This window comes from Eublepharis macularius, chromosome 2 (assembly GCF_028583425.1).
Source record: "Eublepharis macularius isolate TG4126 chromosome 2, MPM_Emac_v1.0, whole genome shotgun sequence".
NCBI lineage: Eukaryota > Metazoa > Chordata > Lepidosauria > Squamata > Eublepharidae > Eublepharis > Eublepharis macularius.
In genome coordinates, this window is record NC_072791.1 from 130,291,003 (window position 1) to 130,312,860 (window position 21,858).

The 21,858-nt window shown below is 40.1% G+C and overlaps 1 protein-coding gene across 2 annotated transcripts in view; it reads right to left on the bottom strand.

The window, feature by feature from the left end:
* Positions 1–3,528: 3,528 nt before the first annotated feature.
* Positions 3,529–21,858, bottom strand: part of HPS5 (HPS5 biogenesis of lysosomal organelles complex 2 subunit 2) — a 99,523-nt gene continuing 81,193 nt past the window's right edge. For both annotated transcript variants that reach the window (XM_054970743.1, XM_054970742.1), the window contains exons 20-23: positions 14,316–14,429; positions 11,939–12,045; positions 8,420–8,705; positions 3,529–5,755 (exon numbers count right to left, since the gene is read on the bottom strand). In XM_054970743.1, the coding sequence (XP_054826718.1) occupies positions 5,695–5,755; positions 8,420–8,705; positions 11,939–12,045; positions 14,316–14,429 (568 nt within the window). In that variant the 3' untranslated portion in view covers positions 3,529–5,694. The remainder of the gene's footprint in view (positions 5,756–8,419; positions 8,706–11,938; positions 12,046–14,315; positions 14,430–21,858) is intronic.

Consider the following 21,858-nt stretch of genomic DNA (forward strand, 5'->3'; position numbering starts at 1 on the left):
CACCCTGGGATGTGCTTGGCCATGAACACAATGTGGCACGGTATGCTTGGCAAGGTCTTGTTCCCTGAGGCCCTACTCAACCCAATCTGATGGCCACTGCTTGGCACACCAGTGCCCTCAGAAGAACACCCCAAATCCAAGAGAGCAGGAGGCATCAGAGTGCCCATGCAACTCTGCTTCCAGCAAAAGATCGCCCCTCAAAAGGAAATGCCATTAGCTTCCTGTAAAATTTCTCCCAAACCATAAGTCCCTCCCAAGTTCTTCCCTGAATCTAGCATCCATCCTGAACATCCATCCTGAGCCTGTGATGGGGAAGCCTTAAATTGTCCATGGCATCACAGAGGCACGTTAAGAAAACCCGTTCAGGAACCACCACTCTAAAAACAAAGTAAGTGTCCTACAAGCTGCTGCAACTCAATCAGAGATATTCTATGCTACTCATTAAATGAGGCAAACCACACCCTGAGGTTGGCTAGCTTTTCCAGTGGCAGCCTGGAGGTTTTGTGGACCGTGTCCAACTCAGCAGGGCCCTGGGCCAGTTGGACCACCAACTGCCCTGCTAGGTTAATGAAGGCCCCTTGAAAAGGAAAAAAGGCACCCAGATAATGAACAGTGTCCCAACAATCTTTTCCCTAACAATCCCTTCCATACCTGCCACTGATCAAAGATTGGCTGCCATGAAAGGATTCCAAGGTCCCTGGAAAGGAATCCTGAACCCACAGTTAAACCCACTGAACACAAACAAAGCGTCTTCACGCTTAGGATAACATCCAAGAGATACTTAAGTTCCCTCAGTTTTATTGGGCTGGGTCCTTATCCAGCTTGCTGCGGGAAGTTACCACTGGCCCCACCCACGCGCTTACCCCAACCTCCTCTATGGCACCTAGTAAAATGGCTGCCAGTGCTAGGAGGCTAAGCAGGCCACAGGGTGACACACTCAAAATGGCCACCCTAGCACAGCAGAAGCTGTAAAAGCCCAACCAAAATGGCTTCCACTGCCAATAAGCAAGAGGCAAATCAGACCATATAAAACCCACATTCAAACTGGCTGCTGTTGGAGCTGTGCATATTGTAAATGCCTTCTCAATAAGGCTGCACTGTCAGGAAGCAAAGCAGGCCACTGGTGCCACACTCAAAATGGCTGCACCCAACTGAATAAAATGCCAAGCCTTTTCATAAAATGCACCCCCTGCTGCCTGAAGGCCTTAAGCCGAGCTATTGCTACTAGAAATACTCCCTCCTAAGTAAGTATAAACAGGGGGGGGGGGAGCCTAGACAGAGACGAGGCCTACCAGCATCCACCCTGCTAAGCCAGTAGTAGTAGTGTAATCCGCCCCTCAGATGGCTGCAATTCACCCCTGCAGCCTACAGAAAAGCCTATCGCTGTGTCTGCTGAAAGTATTCCCTTCCAACAAAATAAGGGGGAGGGGAAGAAGAGCCTAATTAGGCCAGAGGCCTGCAAGGACTGAATATAACTCTGCTTTAGCCCTCCTGACTGGTAGACAACAGTCCCCAATGTTAATGAGAAGGTAATAATAATAATAAATCTCTGCCAAACCACTGAGCCTGGCGCTGGGCCCTGGGTCTCCTCCGGTTGTTTGAAGGTATCAAGCAGGGGAATATCACAGCTTTCCCCAAGGCAGCTATAGCCACCTAGCCCGGAGGGCCTTCAGTAAAACTGGCCTCAGAGGAGCTTGGCTGAGAGAGCTTGATATATGCTTGAGGCGGCAAGTGAAGGCCCCTTGAAAAGGAAAAAAAGGCCTCCAGATAATGAACACGAGCATGAGGCAACAAGTGCTGATGCAGAGGCAGGGCTGTCCTGTTAAGGCACTTAGCCCCGCCCCCTTCCCATGTGACCCTGAGAGGCCGGGGAAATGCTGCCATTTATCCTCCGCAGCGGCAAATGCGGCCCCCGGCCTCAAGCCCTTGGCTGCCGGCCGGGTGGGGGCCGAAATGTATACATTTTAGTTGGTTGTTGTGGGTTTTCCGGGCTGTATTGCCGTGGTCTTGGCATTGTAGTTCCTGACGTTTCGCCAGCAGCTGTGGCTGGCATCTTCAGAGGTGTAGCACCAAAAGACAGAGATCTCTCAGTGTCACAGTGTGGAAAAGATGTAGGTCATTTGTATCTACTCAGGAGGGGTGGGATTGAGCTGAGTCATCCTGTAAGAGTTTCCCAGGGTGTGGAATGCTAATGGCGGGAGGCTTCACTGTATCCTGAGGAGGTTCTTTTGCATATGGATTGGTACTTGATGTGCTAATCTTCTCTGCAGGGCTATTGTCAGGGATAGAATGTTTTGTTAGCCTGGTGTTTTTCAGAACTGGCAACCATGCTCGGTTCATTCTCATTGAGAAAGTGCGGCTCACATATCCGTCTTGCACGATCCACTAATGTTTTCATTATGCCTCTTTTCTGTCGGGGGTGGTGATTGGAGTTTTTGTGTAGGTACCGATCAGTGTGAGTTGGTTTCCTGTAGACCTTGTGACCTAACTGAAAGTTTGCTTTGCGGATGACCCAGGTATCCAGGAATGGGAGTTTTCCCTCGATTTCTTTCTCCATGGTGAATTGTATGTTCAGGTGGATGAACACCACCCCCGACAGAAAAGAGGCATAATGAAAACATTAGTGGATCGTGCAAGACGGATATGTGAGCCGCACTTTCTCAATGAGGAAATTAATCATCTAAACCACGCACTTCAGGCAAATGGCTACTCCAGAAATGAAATCCGAAGAGCAATCAAACCCAGGATGAATCAAACAACCAAAGAAAAACAGTCTCCCACAGGAAAAGTGTTTTTGCCATATATCAAAGGAATTACTGATCAGATGGGAAAGCTTATGAAAAAGCATAACCTTCAAGCAGTATTCAGACCCACCCGAAAAATACAACAGATGCTACGATCAGCAAAAGACAGTAGAGACCCCCTAACCTCTGCAGGAGTATACCGTATACCCTGCAGCTGTGGACAAGTTTACATCGGGACCACAAAGCGTAGCATCCAGACAAGAATAAAAGAACATGAAAGACACTGCAGACTTGGACAACCGGAAAAATCAGCAGTGGCTGAACATAGCCTAACTCAAACAGGGCACAGTATCTTATTCCAGGACACCAAAATACTGGACAACACTTCCAACTACTTTGTCAGACTGCACAGGGAAGCCATTGAAATTCACAAGCATAAGCAAAACTTCAACAGGAAAGAAGAAACCTTAAGAATGAACCGAGCATGGTTGCCAGTTCTGAAAAACACCAGGCTAACAAAACATTCTATCCCTGACAATAGCCCTGCAGAGAAGATTAGCACATCAAGTACCAATCCATATGCAAAAGAACCTCCTCAGGATACAGTGAAGCCTCCCGCCATTAGCATTCCACACCCTGGGAAACTCTTACAGGATGACTCAGCTCAACCCCACCCCTCCTGAGTAGATACAAATGACCTACATCTTTTCCACACTGTGACACTGAGAGATCTCTGTCTTTTGGTGCTACACCTCTGAAGATGCCAGCCACAGCTGCTGGCGAAACGTCAGGAACTACAATGCCAAGACCACGGCAATACAGCCCGGAAAACCCACAACAACCATCGTTCTCCGGCCGTGAAAGCCTTCGACAATACATCGTATACATTTTAGTTGTTCCACATCAATTGCATTTCAGACAGAATATAATACAGTTTTATGAAAAGCTCATGAACTTAAGTTTATGCATTTGTATCAGTCTTTAAACTATTTCTTCACACAAATAATGTAAACATTAATTTGCCCAGTATATACCCCATTCAAAAGTCTGCACAGTGAGCTCATAGTTCACAACAGGATTTCTCAACCCCTCTTTCTGGAAACAGTCCTCTCCATAATGCTAATGACGCTGACTTTGAAACTTGACAAAACCACATAAGTGTAAGAAGCTGCTGCTGGGAAGGAAGGAGAAAAAACTAGTGTGCACAAGCCTTTGTACATGGCTAACAAGACTCTTTGGATTGTGGTCTAGAAAAATAAGGCACAGAATGAAGGTAATTTATGTTGAGAGCTGTACTTTATGAAAGTTTTGAGACAAGAAGTCACAAAAACTAGTATAAAATTATATCCTATAAGACTGTATAGAAAACCTGAGATTAAGATGCATTTGTGCTATTTCAGACTTCAGCTTAAAAATTCAAAGAGAATGCTAGGGAACTGGGTAAAATGCTCGTTACACGTAACAGTTTATTGCTGGATGGCTTTCAAAAGGAAATTTACCAAAACTTTGTAACTCTACAGGATGTATTAATTTCTTCACAAAGTATAATTTACATTGGATTGGACCCAAGGCTGCTCTTTTATAAATGTAAAGTATCTCTATGTGTGTGCGTGCATGTGTTTTGATGATGAAGATTTCCCCTCCCTTCTGCCATCTGCAGCCTCTCTCACTTGTTGAAAAACTGTTATACAGGGTGCCCCCTACATTCAGGACCAACTTTCAGAGGACACCAGAGCCTGTTCCCAGAAGCATTGATGAAAGTTCCCTTGCACAAATGGAAACAGTTTTACATTACTTTGGAACCAAGTCATTATTAAAAATAAGATTTCTAGAAATTAAATATTTAACATAACTCCAAATGATTTGCATAGTATTACCTTTTGATCAATTACCATATAACATCAATAGAAGTATTCAGTTTAGTGGACTTTAAAATATGAATCCTTCTAAATGAAATGATACTGCAATAGTGAAGAATCTCAAAATGTTAAGTACAAGTATATCACTATTTGAGTTGTGGCATATAATCCTATATACACTTACTTGGATTAAGCGAGTTTGAACACAGTAGGATTTACTTCAACAAGACTGGAATCAATGTCATTAAAAGTTGTAAATGAAACAGTGCACAACTAATTTAGGGTTTTTCTTAAATTTTAGGGTGCTTTTTCAGTAAGAGAACAAATTGCATTAATATACATCATTTTACCATTTATTCCTTCAGTTGTTGAAGCATCAATTAAGAAGTTTTTAAAATGTTAGTTTCACCAAAATCATTTTGAAGTAATATTTAGCTAATAGCATCCCCGTTCTATTGATGATTTTAACTTATAAATAATTCAGCACTGTTGCATTTATATACATTTGGAAGGTGTTACATTTGGTAGTTACTATATTCTCTCAACAGCTATCTTACAAGAATTTTTGATTTAACTCATAAGGACAGTGACTTTTATATTATACAGGTAAAATCTATGCTTCTACATCCGTCCATTTGTACATACCTTCTTGCAAACTGAATGGAAGTCTGCCAGTAACTATATAGAATCTGTCATTCTTTTGACAGTGCCAAAATAAATTATATTGGTAGAGGTTGTTCACAAAGAACCCTGTTTTCAGGTAGGTAGAAGCTATTTACAAAGAATCCCATTTTCATATGTAAAGTTAACACTGATAATGCAAACTTTTTAACATATTCAAATACTTCTGTATCAATATCATTCAGCACTTTTAATAAGCAATTGGCATGACATACTCTCAAATATATACTGAATTACAGAAATGCAGTATACCAAGACTTGAAAATCAGAATAAAAAATGAAGCTTTATTACTATCCATTTTTGTGCAAACTAACTGCACCATTTCCAGCAAGGAAGACTTTTCTGAAAAATGGTACAGTTCTGGTAGTTTGTGTTTCTTACAACCATTATTAACTTTCATAACTATTTGTTATGCTTGTTGAGACCACAAAAACCGATCACATCTTTCCAGCATGGACTGAATCAGGGCTCTGCAACAGAAATGAAAGAGGGGAAGGGAAAAGAAAAATTAAAATACTGTAAAGCAATGATTAAACTCTCATTTTTAACCCCAACTTCTTTAATCAAGCTGATTGTACCTAAAATTGGATCTCATAGTACACAGATTACTACACAGCTCAACAGGTTTGGTTCTCAGAATTTGTATCTCATGTCTACTCTTTTAACTGACTTGAAAAGGTTGCAGAACTAAGGACACTTTCCTTGTAGTAAGCCTGAGTAAAGAACATGGGACTTGCTTCCAGATAGATCTGCTTAAGATTGCTCCAAAATCTGTATTTACACAGCAGAGAGTTATCATGCCAATAAGGGAAGTTCCAAAAACTTTGCAGACCTTATACTATTTCTATATTATCTTCCTGGGCTGCTCTCCAGAGATAAGTAGATAGGATTTGCCTATGCACTCATGCTTCTTAGTCTTTCTAAAATAAAATTTAACTCCTTCAGCAAACATGCATGTGTATTTTCATCAGGTGGAAAGCAAGAGAATCATACATGTTACTGTGACGTGATTCACTTTAATGAAAGGTTTCCATAGTGTAGCACTCAGAGAGCTTAAGGGAAGGAGTCATGCCTGGAAGGAGAGATTGATTGACAGGCTGCTTCCCCTCTCTCTGATTGGCTAGTCAGAATGACGGTGCTGACAGGAGTTTTTTAGGATTTTGAGTTCATTGGTTGTTTACAGTTAAGAGTGTGGAGTCTGACAAGGAGGGTCAGACTGGTACCCCTCTGAAGTGAGGAAAAAGTAAACATTTGCCCTAACTGTAATAACATTGTCTTAAGGAAAACTTTTCAGCTCAAGTGTAAAAGCCAGCACATGTTGAAACCTATTTACACAGCCAAGATAGAACTGGGGGTGTGTTTTTGGCAGAGTGAGTGGATAGCAAATGGAGACTCCCATTCAGCCAGGTGAACAGGGTTATGTCTTATAAAGAATAATTCCTGCCCAGTGTCTAGAAAGGGGGGAGGTTGGCTCTAAGGAGGACCACGTGGCCTGTCGTAAAGGGAAAATTGTGTTGAATTAACACCTAAGTTGTAAAAGGAAATCTATGGAGAAACATTGTTGCTTTAACCAAAGTATGAAACTACAAACCTCTTGCTCTTAAGAATTGTAAACACTGAAACTAAGATGCAAGCAAACTATTCTGCTTATTACTTTTAAAGTATTCTGTTCTACCCATAAATTTTACCTCTGCATTTCATTCCCTGCCTACCCATATTTCATCCCTGCCTGTTCAATAACATTGCTGTTTCTTTTGTGAGTTACTCAGCCTCCAGTGCCATTTCATATAAAGAGGAAGAGGACTCCTACTCCTCCCGTCAAGTTTCTGGGCCGGGCTAAAAAACCCAAAATATATCTGCTTCTCATGGTGGGACAAAAAGAACTTACACAGAGCCACCCTACTTGAGGCTGCTCAGCCACAGAGAGCAAACTTTGATGTTGGCAGGAAAATTGCCTCCGAGTAGGGGAGTACATAGTCACCAAAGGTGCATCATCTTTTGTGTTAAAAAAGATACCATGGTCTTTTCTGCACTTGTCTTTTTTTGTCGGTTCTGCCTCCACACTGGATCGATTTCTCTCCAGAGTTCTCATGCATGGTCAAAATACCCCAATTCAATCTCCAAACTGACTATTTCCCAGACTATTGTGCGTTCTGCATGGTGAAAGGCTGCATCAGCTGCAGAGTAAATTTTTCACCGGGATTTTGTGCAGTTTTTCTGTCTGTACACATACTCCAATTTTTTTTCCAGCAAAGTCAAACAAGAGCTTTGTGGAGTGCAGAATGCTTTCTTTGGTGTGAGGCCCAGCCCTCGCTTTCATCCTCCCCTTTATCCCCCCAGAATCCTGATTGGGGGGGGGGGCAGCAACCAATACAGTTCTTTCTTTTCAAAAAATTTAAGACAACTTGCAATATTGCAACTTTGGTGCATTAAAAAAATCTTGCAAGTTTCCTATGCCTATCAGCTGCAATATGGCTAAGAGAAATTTTAAGAAAGGCCAAAAAATGTGTTGTGTGTGCACACTAGCTTCATCAGTAAGAAGCAAACCCCTTTTTAATTTTTTTTAATATACAACCCTGAGGCAAGGTTGGTGCATTAAAAACAAGCAAAAAAACCCCTTGCAAGTTTCCTCAGCTGAACAACTGAGGAAATATACCTGGTCCTCAACCAATCAACTGACAAAACCAAAATCCTGCAGCAGAAACAGGATTTTTGTAGTGCAGAAAAAAATAAAAAGTCACCACTTCGGTTTGACTCCCTTAAGAGCAAAATTGTAGAAGCCCAAAGCGGAACCCAATCAAAACGGTGTAAGTGTACATGCGGAAAACACCAACAACATAGGCAGCACAAAAATAATTGGCTTGACTGGACAGAGAGTCAACCTAACACTTTTCCTATACATTTTATATTGGAAGGTTGCCCCACTTCAAATAAATACAATTTGAGATTAAATTAAGCTCATTTAAGTTGATTTTAATGTTATTCCACAGTGAGGTGTTTTATTTTGCCTTTTGATGCTTGTTTTTTTGTCTATAGAAGTATCTAGACAGAAATTTGAAGATATCCATCTTAATACTGAGCATATTAAATTAAATTCTAAAGTGATCATGAGATACCATTCTCTCAAAACTTACCTTTGCCTTTTTTCAGTGATTCGTAGTATCTCACAGACTTTGGCAAATTTTTCAGATAGCTCATTCATCAGGCCACATTCCTGCAATACTAGCAAAGCAAGATCTGGGCCAATTATTTTGGCCAACAGAAGAGCCACATTCTCAATAGTAATACAATTTGACCAATTTGGAGCACCATTACTAACAGTACTGCCATTCTGCATAGCAGGATTAAAGACACTGTTATGATGACTCTTTACAAGACCAAGGAGAAACTTCCATTCTTCCACTGTCTCTGGCACTGCCCCTGAAAGTGAAAGAAATTTATGGTTTGGTTTTTAAAAAAAATCAGATCACTATTTGTAAAGTAACTTGATATATCCCATTTATACACTATTTATAATATTGCTAGACAATACTATGTTGGACATCACTTTTTAAATTATTCCAGTGAATTTTAAAAATCTCTTTTGTGAAAATTCTATTAGTTTTAGTGGAGCCTGCATATTGATTACGTATATACCACAGGTAAGTGTCAGAGCCAAAATACACCATCAGCTGTGTCCAATAAGCCTCCTGATGCCTGCTTAGAGCTCTAAGAATACAGTTATTAAGCAACTATCAGTTAATAATAAAATGGCTTGTGGACACCTTTGGCTTGGTAGGTCACAAATTATGCAGACCAGAAACATGGGTTGTATCCAACCAGCTTTTTCACTCAACCCTACCCAATTCCCCTCATTATTATAGCCCTCATTCCACATGGCCTTTGTACATGCAGCTGCCATGATCCCAAGCTTGACATTTCGGTGGTCAACACTGTTAACTAGAAAATATCCCTTTTAAGAAGTGGTGTGGAATAAAGTTAAATACGGGAAACAATTTGGTAAGATGGGATTGTTAATATAACAACTAACTGAAAATTGCTGATACCTATTATGATCTGCGGTCATATGATTTCCTTTGTTACTGCCTCTGCAGTTATCTGCCCCATACACTCAATGTGCAAATGAGTGCTGGAGGGAATTAATGACTTAGATGCATTGGAGACAGAAGTATAACAAAAATGGAATTTTAAAGACTGCTTTAGAAGAAAATACAGTGAAAAAGGGAACATTATTTCTGTCTTTCACCCTCTGGACAGAGTTCCGGCCCCCGCTTTCTTCATATTGTTAGACTAGATAGCAACTTTCTAAACAAGAACTGCGTATGTTATTTGACCGATATTAACCCTACCAGATTGGATTCCCTATACTGACATCTGCTGGAGAAAGAATGGGATTGCTACAAAAAACCAGAACTGAGCTACAGGATTTGCTACAATCAGCTATGAGTCAAATAAACAGCACACTGGATCAAGTGATGTCCCAAGCTGAAAACTTGAAAATGGAAATAGTAGAGCTGAAGGTGATAATGAATGGCAAGCAATCCCAGCCCGTGAAATTCCAAGAGGTAGCAGATTTGAAACAGGGGACTGGTATACAAAGACAAAAAGTAAGAAGAGTTCGTCAACAAAAACTTAAATGGAAATATGAAAAAGAATGGAAGATAAAAAGACTAACAAATAAACAAAGACAACAAAAGGGATCCGGAAAACAAAGAAAAGGTATGAAGAAGAGGACAGAGGAACATCTGGACGACACAAAGGAAGATAAGCTGGAAGTTACTCTGCTACACTTCACACTTGAATTGCAAACTAGTCCAAGTTACATTAATCAGTGCCTGTTTGAGGATTTGAAGAAACCAACTTCAAAATTTATTTATCAAGAGAAAAAACCAAAAATCAAACTGAAAGTATATGGGAAAAAAAGAAAAAAAAAGAAAAGAGCATAATCAGGACACCCAGTTTTGTAAACATTAAGTTTGCTGGAATGATGACAATTGGTAGCTGAACTTGAGGTCTTGAAAACGACTAGATATATATCTATGGAATATGATAAAGTTAGGACCTAGAAAATTTTTGAAAACAAATTGAAGAAATTTGATTCTTTTGATAAGGGAAAGTGGTAAAATTGATATAGGGTGGAGCAATGTAATATAATAATAATAATTTGTGTGACATGCTATGGATGAAATGATAAAAAGAAAAAGGTATTTACACTAAAGTAAAGAATGAAAAAGGTATAAGAATATACGACTAAGTACTCTCAAAAGCAATCCAGGAGAAAGATGTAGAACAATGGAATAAAGGATAGAAAACCAGAATAAAAATAATTAAGATGTTAAGGTAAATGAGCATTCTTTTTAAAAGATTTTAGGGAGATTATTATGTGTTTAAATAATTGATGTAAAATGTGTAAGAATATTTTAAGCAAAGGTTAGAAAAAATTCAAAGTATATACCAAGTTAGGTAATAGAAGGAGTAATTGTTTAAGGTTTCAGACAATTTTCTAAGGTTTTATATAGCGGTTAGATTCTAGATCGTATATATATTATTCATATTATATTCATATTATAGTATAGACATCTATATGTGTTTAAGAGGGATGTGTTGGTTACTGAAGCTTTTCCCAGATGAAGGTAATAAAGACTATGAGAGACGGAGGAGATTGCTAGATGGTAGAGATTACTCTACTGCTGGAATGATAACAAATATGAATAATAATGATGAAGCTCCTTTTTGGGTTTTTTTAATAAAATATAAAAACAATTATAGGAGTTATTATACAGACTATAATGTCCTTAACAAGAATATTGAAAGGTATATTAGATGCTTTTGTGAGCAGAGTAATATGAAGACATTCCCCTCCTTTTCCCTTTTTACCCTATCCCCACTTCCTCAGCCTACCCTTCCCCTCATATAACTTGCTATGTTATTTTTTAATACTTGTGATTTGTATTCAAAAACCAATAAAAAACTAATTAAAAAAAGAATAACATATTAGAACCCCATATCTGGAGAACTTTTGAATCCAAAGATAAAAATGGGATAAAATCTGCTAACTTCAAAATCCAAAAGTGCCTGACTATGCTGGCTGTAAACATAAAATGCAATAAAATCCTAGCCAAAGCATCTCAGTTTGTCATATATTTAAGCGACCCCACAATATAAAAAATCCAGGCTGCTTTCAGGTCTCTGCTGCGGTATAAAACTCTGCCCACCAGGTGATCAGCAGCAGCAGCAGCTGGAAGTGCACTGTGCTTTCAGTCCCAAGCTACTACTGATTACCTTGATGGTGGCCTGGAGCTGAAAGCACTTCAGATGTCCTTTCAGCCCTAAGCCACTGCTTGATCACTTGGCTGGCAGAGTCTTCCACAGTAGCATAGACCTGAAAAAGCAGCTTCGATTTTTCATCTGCATGGTGGCACAGCTAAAATATGATAAGACTTTACAGAAATCCCAGCAAAAAATCTTGCCTGCCAGATGACTGACTGTGGCTTGGGGCTCTCAAGTCCAGCCAAAGTCTCAACTATGAGTCCTTAGAGATTCCCGCTTGTTTTGCTATGAAGTACATTTATATACAATTACTCAAATATATGTATAAAGTCTAATTAATGCAAGTAGACAATGTGGAGCATTAATCAAATAGTTTTACTAACCACGTTCTCCATCCAACAAGTTCATGTCATCCAAATGAACAATATTAGTAAGGGTTTCAGCTCTTCTATCCAGCTCCAAACAGAGATAAAGATATCCAGGCCAGAAGCTATGAAAATATAAGTGTTCAAGATGTTAAAGTAATTAAAACTTAATTAACATTCTACTTTACCACAAGCTTCAATGAGAAGACAAAGAGCTATGTCATGAATGCATTAATGCATACATACCCACCCACACCAGATGAGATTAAAAATTTGGGTCACAAAGCATATACTTATTATCAAGTGCATAGGTAACTAACACTAAATAGGTCAAACAGGGCCATGTCTGCATTGAGAAATGTGGGTGTTTGCTAGACTATCCCCCTAAGGATGCGGAGCACTCAATGTTCCTATGCTTCACACTGACCTTTTTGAGCCTGCACCACATGCTCTCAGACCCAAGCCATAGCCAAAGACCCACCACTTCTTCACCACTTATTATGCTATGAACTACATTTATGTACAATTATTAAAATATATGTATAAAAGAAACATACACACACACCTTTTGGAATTCTGACACTAGATAGTGGGCAGAGCCAAGCACAAATTGATTGTCACTAAGGGTGGAGCCAACCACAAAATATTAAGATGCAAAGTCACGTATAACACTAATATTTAACATTTCAGGCAGCTTTCATTACAGGATGTCTTCTGATCTGCACTGCCAATCAGATTTCCTTATTTTTTTTTAATTTTTATTGGTGAGTATATAAATTTTACATAAATTCCCCATATTGCCTAAATTATAACAACCCCCTTCCCCCCCTCCTTATTGACTTCCAACAGCTTTCCAACCCTTAACCCATCTTATCGTTTAAATTATTTTTAACTATATTCTTCTAAATCTTATATATATTGTATCCCTTATTCTAAGCATATTCAAATTATTCTGTATCTCAAATTCTCTAATATATCCATTCTATTCCTAACTGTTTAACCTACCTATTTTTAATACAATCTTCTTAACAATAGTGTTAGCTTAGATTAATTAATGACTAAATTTCCCCATTAATGGTAATGTTACTTCTCTCTCCCCTTTATAAAATCACAAATTAATAATTCTCAAACTGCCACAGTCCTCCTTTCACATCCCATTTTTTTCTAAATATTGTTTCAGTTTCCCCCAATCTGCAAAATATTCTCCTGGATCCAGATCTTTCAGTTTTCTTGTCATTTTGTCCATTTCTGCCATGTACACAATTTGTAAATTCCAATCAGATTTCCAACGGCCAATCAGAAGCCTTGCTGGGAAAAAGTCACACCTGGCCCCATCTACTTTCGAAAAACACTTGGTGGGTGCCAGAAAAGATGTTGGCAGGCACTGTGGCCCCTGGTTTAAAGGATGCCTGGGGAACAGGCAGGGATGGACAGAGAGGTGCCCTAATTCTTAGGTGGTGCAGTGTGGAGAGCAGCAATAGCAAATGCTGGCAGCCTCATGAGGCACCTCTTCTTGAGTCATCACTGAGATCAAAACTGACTTCTGATCTTTAGAAGGCAAGCATACAAGCACTACAATCTGTCAAAGTATCCATCAACAATTATTTCAATGTTTTGCTGGACAAGAAACCACACAAACCGTAAAAGGAGCAACAACCCAAATTTCCATACCCTAGCCCTCACCCACCGTTAACCAAATTAAACAATTAAATGTGACTAGAAGGAGTTGTCTTCACAAAATACTCTCTTTACACTATGTTGGATTGTGTGTGCATTATATACTTCCATAGGTATGAGCAAATGGTTTCCCACAGCTGCTATTAGCCTTTGAAAGATTTTTCTGCATTTATCTTTTAAAAGCACATTCCATTTTGAGGAAACAAAATTTAGCCCCACAGAAATCAAAGAATTCTATGTACACAGACACTTAAACCCAATGGATTCTTACAGTATTCCACATTTTCAATTCCAGCACCTTCTAGATTGTGTTTTTGGTGGGTAACCAAGTGACCTTTGATCCCAAACTACAACAGCAACACAGCAATGCCAGTTTTCTTCATTTCTAGTTATAAGCACATTGTCAATGGAGGTGGGGAGAGGAAAGAGCAATAAAGAAGCAGATAAGCTGCTTCTAATGGAACACAGCTTTTGCTTCAGTATAACTCACTAGTTTGGCTCAGATTGTAACTGATTAGGAAGAAAAGGCAGTCAAGCCACCATGAATGTTTTTAAACATGTATTCCAACTAGCATATCGCTGGCTGCTAGAATGTACAATGGTTGGGCATATGCATAATAGATATCCTGGATGCTGAAGCTGAACTGTGACCAAACCAAACCAAAAAAATATCAAGAGTGATCTTTACTTCTATGAAAACATAGTTTTTATACCTTACCCATAGTTTTTACATATTTCAGCCATCTTTTCTTTTGTTAAAATATCAGCTGGGAGTTTAAGTAGCAGTAATATCAGTTGGTTGTATCCCCAAGTAAATAAATGTGATTGTGGCCTGAAAATATTAAAGTACAAAGACAAAGATTAAATTTCTTTGAAAATCTTGTGTAAAACAGGGTTGCACCTACCTGTAACTGCTGTTCATCGAGTGTTCTTCTGTGCAGGCAGACATAAGAACTGCACACGCACACGCGCAGGCCAGCCGTGGACATATCAAAGCTCCAAAAGATGTGAGACGTTTGCCTGGCCTTTTCACACGCTTTTTGAGTGGGCGCGGCTATAAAAGGTGGGGCGAGCAGATCGCTCCCTCAGTTTACTAAGCCGCCAGTGAAAAAGGAGAAATTAGCATATTAAAGAGAACATGGCAGGAAAGGAGGGAGGGATGTATGCCTGCACAGAAGAACGCTCAATGAACAACAGTTCCAGGTAGGTGCAATCCTGTTTTCATTGTTGTGTCTTCTGTGCAGTCCTACATGGGAGATTAGTGAGCTAACTTACCTAGGAGGTAGGCATGTTGCTCTTCACAGGAAAAGACTCTTTAGGAGGGACCTACCCTTCACCCCCTCATGATAGGCCGAGATGGTCATCAGATGGACCTTCACAGAGGAGTTAGGGAGTCCTTGGTTCTTTAACAGGACCAGATAGTCTAAGAGAGATGACAAGGGTGTCGAAGAAGGGGCTAAGCCCTGTTCCAAAGCCCAAAGGGAGAAACGTTTTCACCTACCAGAGTACGGAATTGGAAAGTTTTCTGGCCTGGGAAAGTATGTTCCTGATTGGGGAAGAGAATTCTACTCCAGAAGGGATACAAGCCACACCGTCAGCTTCAGTGTTTCTAAATTGTGGTGAAGAACACATTGTCCTGAAGAACGGTTGGTGACATTCTGGACAGGGTGGAGAACCAAGCCTGTCTTGGTCAGTAATGGGCGATTACAATTGCTGATACTGTCTCTCATCATTTTGCTGAGTGTCAAAGTCATGAGAGGGAGAGGAGGGAAGGCATACAGTAGTCTGTCTGACCAAAATATTTGAAAAGCGTCTCCTAGGGATGACTTTCCTTTGCCTGCTTGAGAGCAGTACTGGGTGCACCTCTTGTTGAGTGAAGAAGCAAAAAAGGTCTATGGTGGGAAACCCCCACTGCAAGAATAAGACTTGTAGGAAATCCATATGGATGGAACATTCATAATTGAGTCCCCTGGACCAACTCAGGGCATCCGCCAGAGTGTTTTCCCCAGCAATATGGATGGCTCTGAGGGAACCCTGATGCTGGACTGCTCATTCCCAAATCAGGAAGGACTCTCGGAAGAGGGACCAAGAGACCCTACCCTGCCCTGCTTGTTCAGATAATGCATGGCAGTTGTGTTGTCCATGCATATCTGAACATTCTTGCCTCTGACAAGGTGGAGGAAGGCCTTCAGCGCAAACTGTTTAGCTCTCAGCTCCAGAAGGTTGATGTATAACTTCGACTCATGTTGAAACCAGAGACCTTTCACCTGATTGTCCCCAGAGTAAGCCCCCCCAACCCAACAGGGAGGCATCTATCAGTACCAAAGTCCATGAAACCTAACACTTGCGCTTTGATGTCTGAAAGAGCACATCTTGTTCAGAGTGACTCAGAACCAGGTTATGCGTTCCTTGGTGGGGAAAACCTGAGCTAGTGTGGAGTCCAGCACTTCTCCCACGAATATTACCTTCTGCTGTGGAACCAGGGAAGACTTCTCCAAGTTGACCCTTAGACCCAATTGCTGGAGGGTCTTAACAAGGTGTGATGAGAGACAGACTCTCTGGACTGGCCCACAATAAGCAAGTCATCCAGATAAGGAAAAATGGTGCAATCCTTCTCCCTGAGGTGGCCTACCACTACTGCCATAACCTTGGTGAACACCCAATGGGCAGAGGAAAGGTTGAAAGGAAGAACCTTGTATTGGTACCATTCGGAACCGCATTGGAAACAGAGATATTTTCTGTAACAAACATCTATTGGGACATGAAAGTAAGCATCCTTCAAATCTACAGTAATAAATCAACAGCAGTTGTCTAAGAGGGATAAAACATCTTTTAACGACAACATTCTGACCTTTCTTGGAACAATAAACTTGTTTACAAAATGGAGATCTAAGATGGAGCATGAGCACCCTGACTTTTTGTCCACCAAGAACTAGTGTGAATAGACCCCCTTGGAACTGGAGCATGGAACCGATTCTATTGCTTGTTTCAGCAATAGGCACTGTACTTCCTTCACCAAAAGTGCTTGAGGTGGGGAAGGGTCCATTTTGGGAGAAATGTTCATAGGAATGGATTTGAACTCTAGGGAGTAACCTTCCTGAACTACTGACAGTAACCAGAGTTCCTGGGTGATTTTCTCCCATGCAGGTAGGGTCAGGGATTGACTAACAGGGAGGGGGAAAGACGTCTTGGCATCAAAAACTTCGTTTGGTGAGCACTGTGATAGGGAAGTTGGTTTCTTTTTCGTGGACGCAGAAAAGGCATTTGACAATCTGAACTGGGATTTTATGTTTGCCACTATGGAAAAGCTGCAAATGGGAGAAAGGTTCATACAAGCGGTCAGAGAAATTTACAGAGACCAAAGTGCAGCAATTGTAGTGAATGAGGAGTTAACTAAAAAATTGAAAATAAGTAAAGGAACAAGACAGGGTTGCCCTCTGTCTCCATTGTTGTTTATTCTGGTTTTGGAAATATTGATGGTTCAAATACGAGAGGATGACACAATTCGAGGTATAAAAATAAAGGAATTTTCCTACAAGGTCAGAGCATTTGCAGATGACATAATGTTAATAGTAGAAGATCCAACTGAAAACATGCCAAAGGTAATAGAGAAAATAAAGCAGTTTGGAGATCTAGCCGGATTTTATGTGAACAAAAAGAAGTCAAAAATACTATTTAAGAATATGACTAAACAGAAGCAGCAAGAACTAATGGAGATAACGGATTGTGAGGTAACTAACAAAGTAAAATATCTTGGTATTGAACTGACTGCGAAAAATATAGATCTATTTAAAAACAACTATGAGAAATTGTGGATACAAATAGAGAGAGACTTGATAAAATCGAATAAATTGAATTTATCATGGTTGGGAAGAATAGCAGCAGTAAAGATGAACGTTTTACCACGAGTGATGTTCTTGCTGCAAACAATTCCAATTATTCGAGATTCAAAACAGTTTGATAAATGGCAAAGGAAAATTTCAGACTTTGTGTGGGCAGGCAAGAAACCACGCGTGAAAATGAAAGTATTACAGGATGCAAAGGAAAGAGGTGGCTTGCAACTACCCAATATAAGACTATATTATGAAGCAATATGCCTGGTATGGTTAAAAGATTGGATAACGTTAAAAAATCGTAAACTGCTGGCCTTGGAGGGACACAAAAAAATATTTGGATGGCATGCATACATGTGGTATGACAAAGTAAAAGTGGACTCGATGTTTTTGCACCATTATATTCGGAGAAACCTCTTCACAATCTGGAAAAAATATAAGGTTTACATGGAAGATGGAATTCCTTCATGGGTGGTTCCGTATGAAGTAATAGATCCGAGAACTGTCGACAATGAGCAGCAACGTCTAACCTACAAGGAGATAACACAAGTACAACATTCAATGCTAAGAATAAAAACAGAAGAAGAGTTGTCGCCTTGTTATGGATGGTTTCAATATAGACAGATCAGAGATCTTTATAACTCAGACTGCTTAAAAGGAGGTATAAGAATGGAAAATTCTGAACTAGAAGAAGTGATGCTACAAGAAGGCAAGAAAGAAATATCTAAGATTTATAAATTACTTCTGAAATGGCATACGGAGGATGAAACAGTTAAAATCCAGAGGGTGAAGTGGGCAATAAACTTTCATAAAGAAATAACAATGGAGGCGTGGGAACACCTGTGGAAAAATACACTGAAGATTTCAACTTGTACGAATACTAAAGAGAATGTATACAAAATGATCTATAGATGGTATTTAACACCAAAGAAAATTGCGCTAGGGAATATGAATATGTCAGACAAATGCTGGAAATGTAAAAAGCATGAAGGATCATTGTACCATATGTGGTGGACTTGTGAAGTAGCTAAGCAATATTGGGGAGATATAACTGAAGTAATTAATGAGATTTTACAAATTCAAATAAATAAGAACCCAGAATTGTTGCTACTGAATTTGGGGATGGAAGATGTTCCAATGCAGTATAGAACATTGCTATTTTACATGACTACAGCGGCAAGACTTTTGTACGCGCAGAAGTGGAAAGTACAAGAAATACCAACCATAGAAGACTGGATTTACAAATTGCTGTACATGGCAGAAATGGACAAAATGACAAGGAAGCTTAAAGATCTTGACCTAGGACAATATATTGCTGATTGGGGGAAATTGAAACAATATTTAGAGAAAAAACGGGATGTGAAAGGAGAACTGTGGCAGTTTGAGAATTTCTAAAGGGCGGTGTTGTAAATGGAGGAGAGAAGTGACTTTACCATTAAGGGGGAAATTTAATTATAATAATCTAAGCTAATTTTATGGATATATTAGAAAATTTATACTATACACTATAGATAATATACTATGTTGTATGGTATTAGTATATTATACTGCATACTATATTGGGATGTTATGATATGTTATATTATAATGCGTGCTACGTTATATTGTATGAAATAGGATATAACAAATACTATATTGATAGTATATTTGATAGAGAATATGCATAAAAGAACTAGAATATGTTTAGAGTAAGAGATATTATGATCTATGTGTGGTAGAAAAACATAAGTGAAATAGAATTAAGTAATAATAGGGGGTAAGGGTTGGAAAGCTGTTGGAAGTCAATAGGGAGGGGGGAGGAAAAGGGTGGGGAACAGAACTAATTAGATGTGAAGGGAACGTATGTATTAAATTTGGAAATTCAAACTCACCAATAAAATTTAAAAAAAAAAAACTTAGTTTGGTGGAGCCTGACTGCTTTCTGGAGGAATTGGAACCATCTTTGACTTATGGCGGTAATATCTTCATTGAGGTTAGTGGGATGGAACCGTGGAAGTATGTTGCTGGTTCCAAGGGAAATGTAGATTGGGTTGAGACAGAAACTGATTGTATGTGGGGTTGTAATGAGGATAAGGTCTAGGAGGGAACTGGTCACCTTATCATCCTTTATTTTATTGAGGGCATTGTCAGTGGTTGATGTGAAAAGATAATTCCCTTCAAAGGATAAGTCCTCGTCCCTTAATCTATAGTTTGGAGCTAATGCAGTGGTTCTAAGCCACGCTTGCCTTTGAATCACAATGGCAGAGGCCATAGCTTGTGCGGAGCAATCTCTAATGTATTTCACAATGAGAATTTCTTGTTTAGAGAGCCGAAGGGCCTCTCCCTGGAGTATCTTTGTGAGATGCCGTTTCTCATCAGGGATGAGACTTAATAAGGGTATATCTTGTCCCAAAGGAACAACTGGTACCTGGTCATAATGGCCTCATAATTGCCAATACGGAAATTTAGGGCTGATGAGGCATAAACATTTCTCCCTAAAATATCAAGCTTCCTGCCCTCCTTATCTGTGGGGGCAGAATGACCAGCACCCCATGGGAGACCATTACTTTATGAGGTTTCTGTAACAACGGAATTAGCAGGAGGGTGATTGAACAAGAACCCAGCCCCCTCCTGTTTGGTTTTATAAAGGTTATCTAACTTTTTTGAAGTTGCTGGTGTGGATGCCGGAGTTGACCAAACAGCTTTTGTAACATCTATCATGTATGACTGGGAACGCTACCAGGCCCATTGTCTCTTGAGTGAAGAACCCTGAAGACTGGATCCGACGATGTCAGAGCTGAACAAGTCTCTTCAATGTTCAATGACCTTGCCATTCTGACCAATTACTCAGAGTAGAGGCAAAGGGAGAAACAGCAGAGTCCTCTGTAATACATTTGGGAGGGGATGGCTTGGATGCCATGTCAGAACTGGAGTTGGAGACGTTGTCAGGATGCATTCATTCAGGATGGATCAAGTGTCAGTTCCACAGATTCGGTGTCTTCAAGAACCGTTGGAAGAACTGAGGCTAACCTCGCCTTTGAGACTGTAGAATGAGGTTCTGCAGGGTAGTAGTCATCTTGCAGATAATAATGAGGTGGCGGATAAAGACCAGGGGATCCTTCCATGCGGTAGGTGTAGTAATGGTAAGGAGACACATAAGGTGGAACCGATGGGTGTCTGTGACTTCTAACGGCCTCTAGACAACTCTTGATGTGTCCACTGGAGCCGAGGAAGCTGCTTCCTTCTGTGAAGAATGCACAGGGAAAGGCAGGAATGGGAATAAAGCCACTCCTAGTTCCATGAAGTTTGGAATCTCACCCTCTAGAACAGCAGGAACTGAAGCTAATCAGCATCTAGGTGTCAGCAAAGGAGTTCCTGGTGCCGCAGGTGGGCTGGACACCACCGAGACAGATGGAGCCAAAACTGAGGATTGCTTTTTCTTTTGCGGTTCCAGAGTCAGGCACTTTTCAGTATGCCTCAACTTTAACATAGCCTTCTTTGGCGGTGGCTCAGATGAAGACTGAGATGGGCAGGAATCTTTAGGAACCAACTGGTTCATACTGTTGGTGCTTGGAGCTGAAATTGGAGGTACTGAGGTGGCCCATTCTGGGTGCTGCAGTCCTTTATTAGCGGCCTTTTTAACCTCAGAGTCAGAGACACATCGGACAGCTGACTCCCATAGTGCTGCTTTTAGGCGCGATGCCCTTTCATACCAGGCCTTAGGCGTGAACTGTTTACACATGCCACAGCACACTGTATTATGTGCCTCTCTTAGACACATGAGGCATTTTTCATGCCCATCAGATTGGGCCATCTTGGACCCACGCTTCAGGCATTTCTTGAATAGCACTTTCGAAGTCATATTCTTTTCTTCTTTTTCTTCTTGTTTGGAATTGAGGAGGAGCTTGAAGCATGTCCTTCTTCAGCAGTGGCAAAAGAAGAACTGAGGGGGGGATCCGCTCGTCTCACCTTTTATAGCCATGCCCACTCAAAAAGTGCATGAAAAGGCCAAGTGAGCGTCTTGTGCCTTTTGAATACGTCAATGGCTGGCCTGCGCATGCACAGTTCCCATGTGTGCCTGCACAGAAGACATGACAATGAAGATGGCTTGGAAGATGTTCACTGATATTATGAAAGGTGTTTTCTTAAAGCATCTTCCAATGAAACCATTCTTTGAATAGCCATTTTTTAAAACTACAAAATGCATTACTGTTATTAAAATACAAAAATTTAAGCTAATATATTAAGAACAAAAGACATGTCAATAAACTTTGTGTAAAATAATAATACATATGTACTGTGCAATACACTGGCATGGTACTTTGCAGAATACAAAATGACAGCTCCTTAACCCAAAAAGGTTACATCTAAAATTTTCCTTAAAAGACAAGAAAAGGAAAGAAGCAAGGTAAAGTGGGGATAAACAGGGGAAGTTATAGGTTACTGAAA